Source organism: Parasteatoda tepidariorum, chromosome 6 (assembly GCF_043381705.1).
Source record: "Parasteatoda tepidariorum isolate YZ-2023 chromosome 6, CAS_Ptep_4.0, whole genome shotgun sequence".
Taxonomy (NCBI): domain Eukaryota; kingdom Metazoa; phylum Arthropoda; class Arachnida; order Araneae; family Theridiidae; genus Parasteatoda; species Parasteatoda tepidariorum.
In genome coordinates, this window is record NC_092209.1 from 87,662,651 (window position 1) to 87,675,288 (window position 12,638).

Here is a 12,638-nt window from a genome sequence, read left to right on the forward strand (position 1 = left end):
TCGAGGAAGAAGCACATCGAAACAAATGATTGCCTGTTTCTTCGGCATTAACGGTCATGTGGCAACAGTGGCGTTAGAGCAACGCAGGACGGTCAATTCTGAATGGTACACGACGATTTGTTTCCCAGAAGTCATCGGAGAAATTCGAAAAAAGCAGAAGAACAGGCGAATCATTCTTCATCATGCAATGCGAGCTCTCACACATCGTTTCAAACAAAGGCATTTCTGACGGAGCGAAAGATCGAACTGATATGCCATCCGCCGTACAGCCCTGATTTGGCACCCAATGACTTCTTCTTATTCCCACACATCAAAAATAAATTACGTGGACAACGATTTTCGACCCCCGAAGAAGCGGTTGATGCATTCAAAACGCATGTTTTGGAGTTACCTCAATCGGACTGGAAAAAGTGCTTTGAAAATTGGTTCANAAATCCGAAATTAGTCATGGAGAATATTTTGAAAAACAATAAAACCAATTTCGATCCTACATATTTGTTTTTTCATTATTAGGCCTGAAATATAAATAGCAACCATCGTATAATCGGGATTCAGCGACTTCGTTAAATAGAGGTCTGACTACACGCGAGCATCATGTTCTTTTTTAAATATTCATTCAATGTACCCACTATATTATTCTCAAAAATGCATGGTTACTTGGAGGCATATAAAACAATAAAAAAAAATTGATGCATGCAAAAATAACCCAGACAAATTTCCAAAAAAACAGAAAAATATTACGATCTGAAGAAATGATTTCACTTTCGCTTCCATTCAGGGTTGCAACTCATCTACTACAATATTTTGCAGTATCTAAAAATTCACCTACTGTTCCGTTCTTTGCTCCAGGTATTTTTTTTTCTTTAAGTGAGTTTCGCACGAACGCTAAAGTGTGCTAGTGAGTTTAGCACGCTTGCCTCCTCCATTGGATTCAGGTCTAGATTGTCGATGATAAAAAAAGTAGCCCTTTGTGCTACATTTATTGCTTTGTATTGAGTCTCACATTCTATATTCCTGAATCAAATTTTTTTCTTTCCAAGTATCTAAGTATCCCTGCATTTCTTCCCGTTTAACATAACAACAAAATGCGTTTACATAAATTTATAATAATTATATATTTAGTAAATAAAATGATTTCTTTTTTAATCAACTGTTCATGAAAAAAGAATGTTGAATGAAAAGCAACTACAAAGGAGAGAAATGTCAAAGAAGAGTTCAAAGTCACAAAATTTTTTTCCAAGACTATTTTCACGTGTGGACTATTTTTAAGTGCCATTTTCCTAATCAACATTGAAGTCCATATTAGCATTTTGTTATTCGCAAAAAGTTCATAGGGAATTTTTTTTTATAGTTATTTAATAGGGAAAAAAAGCATTTGGAAAATAACATTAAAATGGAGCAAAAAAAATTTTTTGCGCGAACGAATAACCATTAACCATGTACACCGAAGAGCCATTACATTTTGACCACCATGCTAATAACATGTAGGACCACCTTTAGCCCTCAAAACTGCTAGCACCCGCCGTGGCATTGATTCCACAAGGTGCTGATAGGTAGTCTGAGGTATCTGGTACCAAGCGTTCATCAACTGGTCCTACAATTCCCTTACATTGCGAGAGGGTAGCGTGGCAGCACGAATTTGGTTTTCCAAGTAGGACCACAAATGCTCTATTGGATTAAGGTCAGGTGAATTTGGGGGCCAAGACATGACTTGAAAGTCACTGGAATGTTCCTCGAACCAATCCATGACGATTCGACCCTTATGACATGGTGCATTATCCTGTTGGTAAACACCATCCCCCGCAGGAAAAACTGTTGCCATGAATGGGTGAACCTGGTCTGCAACTATGTTCAAGTAGCTTACAGACGTCAGGGATTGTTCTATGAGGATTATGGGTCCTAATGTGTCCCATGAAAACATAGGGCGAGCCCATTGTTATAGATGGAGGGTGGTCATAATATAATGGCTCTTCGGTGTAGTTTACCGATACTTGAATTTCCGTGACGCTTTTTGTCCACGTTAGTTGATTACGAACTCAGTATAGTAACGTTGATTCTACATTAACTTACTACCACCAGCGAAAAGGGTTCTTTTGATCGGTACTTCGTAATAAAGAGCTGGTGTAAAATGAAATCAGCATACCTCTACTCCTACTTTAGCGAAATCAACGACGTCACAGAGGTGGAAGTCCCTGTGCAGAGTATTGAAAGATCTGTTTCTTGGAAGGTTGGGAATCTGCAGTTGAGACGGTGCATTCTGTACTTCTTTGCCGATCACTGCAAGAAAACTAAATGAGTGAGCAAAATTGTTTATTAAGCGGATGCTTATCGGTTATATTTTTATTTTATTTTATAACCGTCGTTGAACAGCCAAACCAATTTTTTCGGGTTTACGGCTTCTAATGTTCAACTCCGTAGCCTTGTCATTTTGAACCCAATCCCGAAGACAAGGGAATTCCTGGATCAAATATTGGGAGAAATTTGCCTACGTGGAAAGCTTTTTTTATGGAACTAACCAGAATTTGCGTTACATGGAGAGGAAGACCACGAGAACCTTCCACGGTTAGCCTGACGGCAAAGAGACTTTAAACCATGATCCATCTACCACTGAGGATACGTCACGTCAGCACTGTGGTCGGTGGAAGTCGGATGCGGAATTCGTATCGACCAGCCATCGCTGGGATTCGAACCCGGTTCACCTCATTGGGAGGTGAATGCTCTATCCACAGAGCCACCACGGCTCGCTTATCGGTTAAATGGAAAATGAAGCCAATACGTAGGGAGAAGAAAAAAGCGCCAGTTACTTGGTTATATTAATTATCTGCTATAGATAATACGCATAAATGTATCAAATAGAATTATCGCTATTATTAATGATAGCAATACGTACGGAGCCGTGATGGCGCAGGAGATAGAGCGTTTGCCTTCCAATGAGGAGAACCGTGTTCGAATCACAGAGATTTCTGGTCGATACGAATTCCGCATCCGGCTTGCACCGACCGCAGCGCTGACGTAAAATATTCGCAGTGGTGGACGGATCATGGGTTAGAGTCCCCTTACCGTCAGGTTTACGATGGGAGGTTTTTATGGTTTTCCTCTCCATGTGACGCAAATGCGGGTTAGTTCCATTCAAAAGTCCTCCTCGAAGGCAAATTTCTCTCAATACTTGATGCAGGAGTTCCCCTGTTTTCTGGATTGGGTTACAAAGGCTGCGGAGTTGAACATAAGTACTCGTAAAACCGGAAAAATTGGGTCGGCTGTTCAACGACGGTTATAAAATAAAATACTTATGGAAGACGGAAATATCGCTATCATTTTCGATAACTATAATTATCGATTACGACACTACCGATCATTATCGAAAATTTAACATATCGTCGCGAATATCATATATAATAATGATTAAATATGTTTTGGCAAATCGTCACTAAGAGAAACATTATCTCGCGTTCTGATTGGTTAAAAAACATAAACTATTTTTCTTCCTATTTTAAAAAGAACCAATAGCAGCTTCATTTTTCCAAAAAAAAAAAAAAAAAAAAAAAAGGGAAAGGGTTAAAACCTTTTTCTCAACTTCGAAGAGAAACGAATAAAAAAATATTAAATAAAACGAACGTGGTACAAACTTTATTTTTTAATTTTTTCCTCCTGCATCCGTCCTGATGACGCATCGGAAAATACATTTCCTCAATCTATATTTTTATAATCCAATAATCCAAATGAGTGTTTTCCTGAAAACATTATAACTATGAATAATATAACACGCGTTTTGATTGTAATTAAATCAACTGTTATTTGTTATTCTAATGCAGACAGTATATTTAAAATATCAGATAATTGTGTTCTCAATAAAAATATTGAGGTTGATTCAAAGCAATACTTTTTCTTCTGTTATTAACACTAGTTTTTGATAATTTGGCATAAAATATTTTATTTTTCTATTAAATATCATAAATGCATTCAATTGATAATATCAGCCAAGAGATTTTTTAGAACTCCCCTCGTAGTTCCTATCAAGTAATTAGGCAAGTATTGAAAAATATAATTTGTACATATCTCGAACAAAATATGAGAAAACTTTTCTTACACAGTAATGAAGGTGTAAATAATTTATATCCCTGAGTTTGAGGGCTACTTCAAATGCGGAAAAAAGATTCTTAAATTGTCTTCCATTTAATATTAACTATTCACACTTTATTATTCCTTTAAATTATTGAACTTACACTTTATTACATTACACTACAGGGTTTATAGACTTTGTAATTAAACAATACTACAACTTTATCTGAAGAAATACTACAAAATACTATTTAATGCGCCGTCTACACTATTAATTTGGAAGTTTAAATAATATTAAAAGGATAAATACTATTAAATGGATAATAATACTATTAAAAGGATAAAATGAAAGGATATATTACAAAGAATAAAATAATTTTAAAAGAGAATAAAAATTATCTTTTCCCTTCCATGCATTTATACTTCAGGTAAACGAGTAGTGATAGGGATTTAAATCCGCAACTTAATCTTATAAGAATTGCGTGTATCATAAATATCTCTTGTGTATCATAAATGATTTATAACAAATTTGGGGAAAATCGAACTTTCATAAAAAAGAAATTTCATATTTTATTTCATATTCATATTTTTTCCAAATCATATCCTAGTTAGAAAAAAAAACGTAAATCAATTTTAACGATGTGTTGGTTACACAAAAAGCAAGTTATATTATAATCTACAAATAAAGGAATAAATAAACTTTTATTTCTTTCAATTATCACTTGAAAGAGCAACTAATAGGGGTGTATCTTGATTTCCACGGCGACCGCTTCTTTATGAGACGCCAAGAATAACGCCAAATTAGAATAATTCGCATTTAGTTTGTGGCTTTCCATATCCGGCAGTTTATTGCGGTTACTCTGGAAATCAAGACGTATCCGGTTGGCTTATAACTTCAAAAAACTAGAGTGGCATTTCTCCTCTTTGATTTAAAAATTTATAAAAGAAAAAAAATACAACGAAAAATACCGCATCCCTATTTTTTGGTGAAAAAATACTACAATAGTACTGAAAATACCATGTATGGCAATCCTGTTACACTATTGTAAGGCTTTAACCTATTTTTGAAGAAATAGATAACTTATTACCTAAAATATTGATACATTGGAACAAGCTTGTTACAAATCTTTGACACTGACTAACAGTATGACAGACTAAGTTAGAAATTAAAAATTGCTTTGAAAAATAAATATATTTAAAAAAAAAGAGGAAACTAGATAAGTAAACCGGGGCTCCGTTAGATTATAATTTTGGTTAGACGAGAGAGAGAGAGAGCTCTTAATTTACCAAATGAAATTCCAAATTTCATGAATACTGTATACATGTGTGCCTAGAATCAATTTTTTTCGGAATTGAATATTAACCAATAAACACAGGGAAATATCATTAAAATGAGTTTCATTTCACCTCTTAAGTTAGAGCATTTTAAGTTTTTATTTTATTATTTTTTATAATTTTTTTATTAACGTGCAATTTTTGTCCCAACGTCTTTAACACTAACTATAACAAAAAGTTTTAGCACAATTTAGAGTGATGAGTTAATAGTTTTCTTTCATTATTTTTTCCTAAATTCATGAAGTCCTAATCAATAACCTAGGTTATTTGTTAATTTTCCTAAGTTATTTGTTTTTATTTCAGTTTTATGAAAAGCCTTGATAGTTTGTGTACGGTAGGAACTCCCCTCTACAAAGTCTGAGGCCGTCTGCTGCCATGGAAACAAGAATAGCTACATTTCAAGGAGGGTAGCTTCTCTTCACTCTAGGGCTAACACAGTAAACCTAGGAAAAATATACTCCTTCTCTTGCAGACCCGAGCCAAAACTTGTCCTAAATAGTGACCCCACACCCCGACTTGAAATAGTTATACCTCGTTACCATAGTCACCTCTAGTGTCCAGAGTCCCGCAGTGGACTGATCGTTAAGACACGGTTCCCAACAGATCACCGAAGTCAAGCATCACTGACTGCGGTCAGTGTGCGTGTGGGTGACTATTTGGATCAGTCTGCGTAGGGACCGAGGGTGAGCGGTATTGCTCCTCGTTAAACTGTTCTACCGTAAAGTGCTCGACTTCGCGTGCAGGTCGTCGGGCTACCGAAGTGGGGGTGCCATCCTCTCTGCAGAGGATCAAAATTGTGATGGCATGTCTTCGGATCATCCTCAGGGATGTTTCCCAGACCGTCGCCAGTAGCCCATTCTGCAGTTCTAGTGCGACGTAAATGAACAAATCCAAATCAATCAATCAATCAAACCAGGGTCCAGATGAATGGCTAGGGGAGTTCTTACTTTAGACAAACTATAGGAAGTGGTATACTATTGAAGACCATGACCGTATGTTTGTCTTAAAGTGAGTCGCGCTTTCTTTTGAATTCGCACTATTTTCTTCAATTTATTCCGATGTTAAATAAAATACATATTTATGTGGCTGACCATTACTCCTTTTAAACTAAGGAATAAAATCCGAGAAGCGTTATTATTGTCGATTTTTTCTTCTTCTTTTATCTGTTTATATTAGAATTTATTTTATGACTTATTATTTATTATGTTTAATTTAAGACTTATTATTTATTATATGAAAAGAGTATTCCTTATATAAAAATATATTCATTAGTTACCGCAAGTTAGGACAAAGAAAGAAATGGAAACGCGAATCATAAATGGGAAATTGAATGTTTAAAATCTTTTAAATTTCGAAGGGAAACTAAGAAGTGATTACTTAAGATGCAATACCGTAGTGCAATAGCTCTTTGAACTTAGTGTTGAACTTAGCGTGACTTTATTTTATGTTAACATCAAATCGTGCCTTTACATACACCTTAGAGTGTTGTTAAATCTAAACGCCAAATAATAGAGAATGCTGACATCAAACTTGCTTCCAAATACACCGATTCTAGTAGCTTGTTTACACTCAAGCACGAAATGGCGTGCAGTTTGTTGTCGTTTTTGTACTCTGCCATACACCTTTACTTTTACAGAGACTAAGTTTGGTTTCGCAAAGTGTATGTTTCTGAACCATATAATAAGAGCCGTGATGATTCAGGGGATAGAGCGTTCGCCTTCCAATGAGGTGAACCGGGTTCGAATCCCGGCGATTGCTAGTCGATATGAATCCGCATCCGGCTTTCACCGACCACTGTGCTGACGTGAAATATCCTCAGTGGTAGAAGAATCATGGATGAGAGTCCCTTTGCCGTTAGGCAAACCGTGAAAGACTCTCGTGGTCTTCCTCTCCATGTAACGCAAATGCTGGTTAGTTCCATCAAGAGTGCTCCACGAAGGCAAATTTTTCTCTATACTTGATCCAGGAGTTCAAGATGGCAAGGCTATGGAGTTGAACATTAGTATTTGTAAACCCAAAAATTGGATCTGCTGTTCAACGACGCTTGTAAAAAAAAAAAAAAAAAAAAAACACGTATGATAAGGATAGTTATAATTTAATTTTAAAAATCTATCTTTTGTATTAAGTTGTGTCAGTATTTAATTTCTATCAGTTTCTGTTCTATTAAGCTTAATTCGAATTAGTCTTAATATTCTCGCTGTATTGCGCTTAAATTGCATAAATTTTTTTACATAATTTACTATATGCATCGTGTTTAATTATTATTAAAAAAATTAATTTTGCGGAAACTGCATCAAACGTAGTGAACGTTTCCTGGTGTTTCAAAACACCAAGAAATTGTCTGTTTCACTACAACAATTTTGGTGTAGAGTAGTTGGCACCATTTTTGGTGCTAAAATATACAAATTTTTTTATAGTTATATGAAATATTATTACCTGAATGATATTCATCCCACACATCTTCTTCGATTTCATCTAAAGTGTTTTTTCTTTCAGACTTTTCAATTCTTGTCCGCCCGAACTGTTTCAGAGAAAAAGTATATCCTTTAATTAAATTAAATTCATTTACAAAATTAACAATTTAAATAAAGATCCGATAATAGTTCTTTAAGTAAAGTGTAAAAAAAACTTTGCTTTCACGAATTATTATACTCACTACTACGCTAAAACTTTTACGCTATGATGTATATTTAATAGCGGAAATGTTTTACAATATTGCAAATAAAGAAAAAAACTATTTTACAGACAAGTGGCTTCATTAGTACTTTTATATTAATTTAGCAGAAATAGTTTTATTATTTGAGTTATGGAGAAATCGTCAGAGGAAGGCATTGGCCCACATTGGGCTGTCTGGGCAACTATGATGATGATGATGAGATTTATTATTTAAGAATGTAGCTTGCAAATAAATGTTATATGTAAGCTGAGAAGCATTAATAAAATTAATTACTTATATTATTAACATTTAAAAAAAATATGCAATGTACTCAGTATTTTAAATTAAAAATCTCTAATGAGATGTTGAGTGAGTTTTTTCTACTTAACCATTATTAAACATTGGGATAAATCCACGTCATCAAAAGTTTTTTTGCCAACCATTTAATGTCAGATTAAAGAATTTAATACATTAATTTAAAATGTATCACTTGGTTAAATTGCAACGATAAATCGGGTTCAGAATCGTAGCTAGAGTTTAAAACGCAAGGGTACAAACCCAATTTTTGCTCCCCTTTTCATTATATATTATTGGAATTAAAAAGAGAGAGAGAGCTTTTTGGGGCAATTTTAAGTTTTAAATAAAGTGAAAATTTAAATCCACCGCAATTGGCGCTGTTTTTTTTTCTTCTTTTTTTTAATAGAATAACATTTTGAAACTTTACATAATGTTTTTTTAGTACAAAATGCGATACCTTCATACATTTTCTCACAAGTCGGTTGCTATTGTAGTTCATTTACGTCGCCCTAGAGCTGCATAATGGGCTATTGGCGACGGTCTGGGAAGCACCCCTGAGAATGTTCCGAAGACATGCCATCACAATTTTGATCCTCTGCATCCCTCTTTATTATTTTTAATTGAACGTTAAGCAATTTTTCTAAAGATACTTTTTATTCAAATTGTCGCCATTTTGTTATAAAAAAATTAAAAAAAAAAAAAAACGTAAGTGCAAATTAAATTACAATTTTAACAGACGTCATATTCAATTTCTAAGTATATCGAATAAAAATTGAAAGAAATTATGGGGCCCGACATTAGAAAATTAAACAAGAATTATTCCTAATAAAAGTATTTAACTCTATCGAATTCGGTGCCCCTGGCTGTACCCGGGAACAGATGATTTTTTNCTTATTTTTAATCAATATATACGAAATGTTCCTTCACTGGGTAGTGTTCCTTCACTGGTTGGTTTACCCTGCAACTGTGAGGGTGTAAGCAGTGTTGCCAGAATTTAAGATTAAAAAGTAGCGAACGGGATCTCCAAAAGTAGCGCATTCGAACATTTTGTAGCCCCAAAAAATACGGTACATATATATAATATATATATATATCTTTTTTTTGTTATTAAGTTAAATTTCAATGCATTGCGTTAAAAATTTCGTCCAATTCACGATTTCGTTTCTACTCAGATTATAGGTCAAGTGACTTTTCCAGTATATAAACGATTAATAATGGTTGGAATTAAAGATTTTTTCCCCATCATACTCGCCGTGCATTTTTTCCATATATATCTTCACGATTTCACAAGTCTTCGATTTGAAACATAGATATGGAAAGATTCTAGACTCCGCGCAACAAAACAAATCAAGAGTCCAAAACTAAAGCGGATATGCGTTTTCAACTACAAGAAATAAAAAATGTCTTTTTTTAAAAAAGAAAGAAACTGCAGCAGACATTTTAGAATCATTTTATAATGGGAAGGGGGGGGGGGAAATTAAAAATATATATATATTTATCTGTAAGAAAAAAAGTAGCTCAATTTTAGGATTTGTAACGTTTGAAAAATAATGAGTAGCCCAAAAAGTAGCGGGTAGCCCACATTCGATTTTCAGTAGCGGGGACTTCTAAGAGTCGCCCAATTAGCTACTTGTAGTCCAATCTACAAGCACGTGTAACATAACTGAAGATAAGAGAATTTGTAAAAACAAGCCATGTTGGGGGAGCAGAAAGTGCGGTGCTTGATAAAAGCAAAAATTTCTTACTGTTGAAAATCAAATCAAGCCTTTTTTCCTCCTGCAGTTTGAATAAACATTTCACTTACAGTTTGCATTTCGATTACAGTATACTATTAGATATCCTCAGAAAACGTGATCTGTGGGCAGACCTTGGTAAAAGTTGTTTATTTTGACAAGTCCCAAGTTGTTTATAGATTACTTGTTGTTTATACACTCTATTATATTCATTGGATAAAAAAGAACATTCGTTTAGTTCCCTGGAATATTTTCAGGACTTGCTTTGAGACACACGCAATTTCTTTATTTCTCAATTCAAAATATCTATAAATGAACTAAATCTTCAGATGTATTTGTAAACAAATTATTTTTAAGTCCATTGAATCACCTAATGTCGATCAAATCTTCTAATGTAAGTCAAATCTTCTAACAAAAAGTAAAGTAAATCCTTCCAACAACAACCCGTTGACAGTGGCGTAGTTTTAATGCATTTTTGGAGGTAGTTTATCTCCTTACGACATTATATATATAATGNAATGTAAGTCAAATCTTCGAACAAAAAGTAAAGTAAATCCTTCCAACAACAACCCGTTGACAGTGGCGTAGTTTTAATGCATGTTTGGAGGTAGTTTATCTCTTTGCGACATTATATATGAATATAATGCTCAAATTAGAAAAAACCAATAATGAAATTTTTTTTTAAAACTGCATCCTTCTACTTACCCTTACCGTACAATAACTCATTAATCAAGCAATGCATAATTTCGGGGGGGGGGNTCCCAAAACTATGCCATTGCCCGTTGATACAAAAGTTAAACAATACGGATATGGCGGTCAAGGCTACGCAACTTAGCGACTAACGGCATGATTCGAGGCAACGTATAGTTTGTCTAAAGTAAGAACTCCCCTAGCCATTCGTTTGAACTCTTGGTGGTGACTATGGTAACAATGTAAAACTATTTCAAGTAGGGGTTTAGAACAGGTTTTGGCTCAGGTCGGCGAGAGAAAGGGTATCTTTTCCTTCGGTCTACTATGTTAGCCCTAGAGTGAAGAGAAACAACCCTTACTGAAATGCGCTATTCTTGTTTCCATAGCACCAGATGGTCTCAAACTTTGTGGCGGGGGGAGTTCTTACCGTAGACAAACTATATTCAGCATAGCGCACAGGTCGCATTTCATTCCTAAACAATCGACTTGAAACTAGATGGCGCCACTGGGGTTCGCACTCCAGTTCTTCATAATGACAACTGAACCGTCGCGGCTCAAATCTTCTAATATAAATAAAACTTTCCTTAAGAAAATTAAATATTCTTACCTGGTGCAAAGTTAGTTTACTTCAGATAAATAAAATCTACTAATGTAAATCAAACTATCTCAAAATAAATAAAATCGCCAAATGTAAAGTAAATTATATTTATGTAGATTCAATCTTTTTAAATAAATTGTTTTCGATTCTAATCTAATATGCACGATTCTATTCTAAACAATTGAGTTTCAAAAATGAGTTAGGAATAATTTAACGACACATAAAGTGCATTAAAGAAAAGCATTTTTTGCGATAACGACTTACTTCAAACACTTTGAGCAGGGCTTTCACGTAACGCCTTCTTAATCCTAGTTCTGCATTGAGAGAGGCCAACGATAACAATCCGAAGAAACCGGCCAAAATAAAATATGAAATAATTCCTAGCATGTTTTTGATGGATCTGTTCTTAACCCCTTTCTAATCCTTGATGGAAGCACAATCACAACAATCATTATCAGGCAGAAAATAAAGACTGATAAGAATAATTGAAATCTAATTGTTCACCGTTTATTCTTTGGAGGAAAATGTATTTTTCTGCTATGATGACGTTTTATCAAGGTTTCCTCCTTTTAAACTTTGAACCCGACGCCGAGCGAACTCTGGGAAATAAACGCATTTCCTTTCTCCATAAAACTGTTATTATCTATTTTTATACAATCAGGTTATTAAAAGGTACAATGAGCAATATAAAAGCAAAATGTATTCATAACTTTTGTTCTAATGATCGGATTTTTGCGAAAATTAAAATGCGATTTTATTGGTTCCAGTATCTAATCTGAAATATGCTAGTTAATTTCTTCTAACGATATTTAAGTCACATAATCACTTCAAACCGCCGAGAAAACACTTCCGCACCGTTTATTGCTCATGTGGAGATTTTTTTCCTTCACGAAAGGATGTCTTTAGTATGGACAAAGGCTATCTGCTACATTTTAGATTTTCAAATTCAGGACTTTCCATGACTAATTCCAAAAATTTTTCATGACTTAACGAAGTTACTATCTTCTCCGACAATAACACAACAATACATTTAAAAAAGCATTATAATAACATAAGTTGAAATGATAGGTATAACCAAATCTGTTACATTCTGCATCTTCATATTTATAGATTTTAAATTTAAAAAGACAGAGTAAAAAGAGTGGATGCAATGAAATAGCTGAAAAAAATACAAAAGAAAATAATTTTTTTTTCTTCCGCAGAATTATTTTCTGAAGATACTTTTCTGGTTCATCGGAAAGGAAAGATATACTCCTGATTTTTCAGTTCT

The 12,638-nt window shown here is 34.2% G+C and overlaps 1 protein-coding gene across 1 annotated transcript in view; it reads right to left on the reverse strand.

Annotated features, from left to right (window-relative positions):
• Positions 1 to 11,916, reverse strand: part of LOC107442699 (glycerol-3-phosphate acyltransferase 4) — a gene marked incomplete in the record, with an annotated part of 35,545 nt that extends 23,629 nt beyond the window's left edge. The window contains 3 exon segments of the mRNA XM_043050021.2: positions 2,144 to 2,277; positions 7,831 to 7,915; positions 11,633 to 11,916. Of these exon segments, the coding sequence (XP_042905955.1) occupies positions 2,144 to 2,277; positions 7,831 to 7,915; positions 11,633 to 11,755 (342 nt within the window).
• Positions 11,917 to 12,638: the final 722 nt, after the last annotated feature.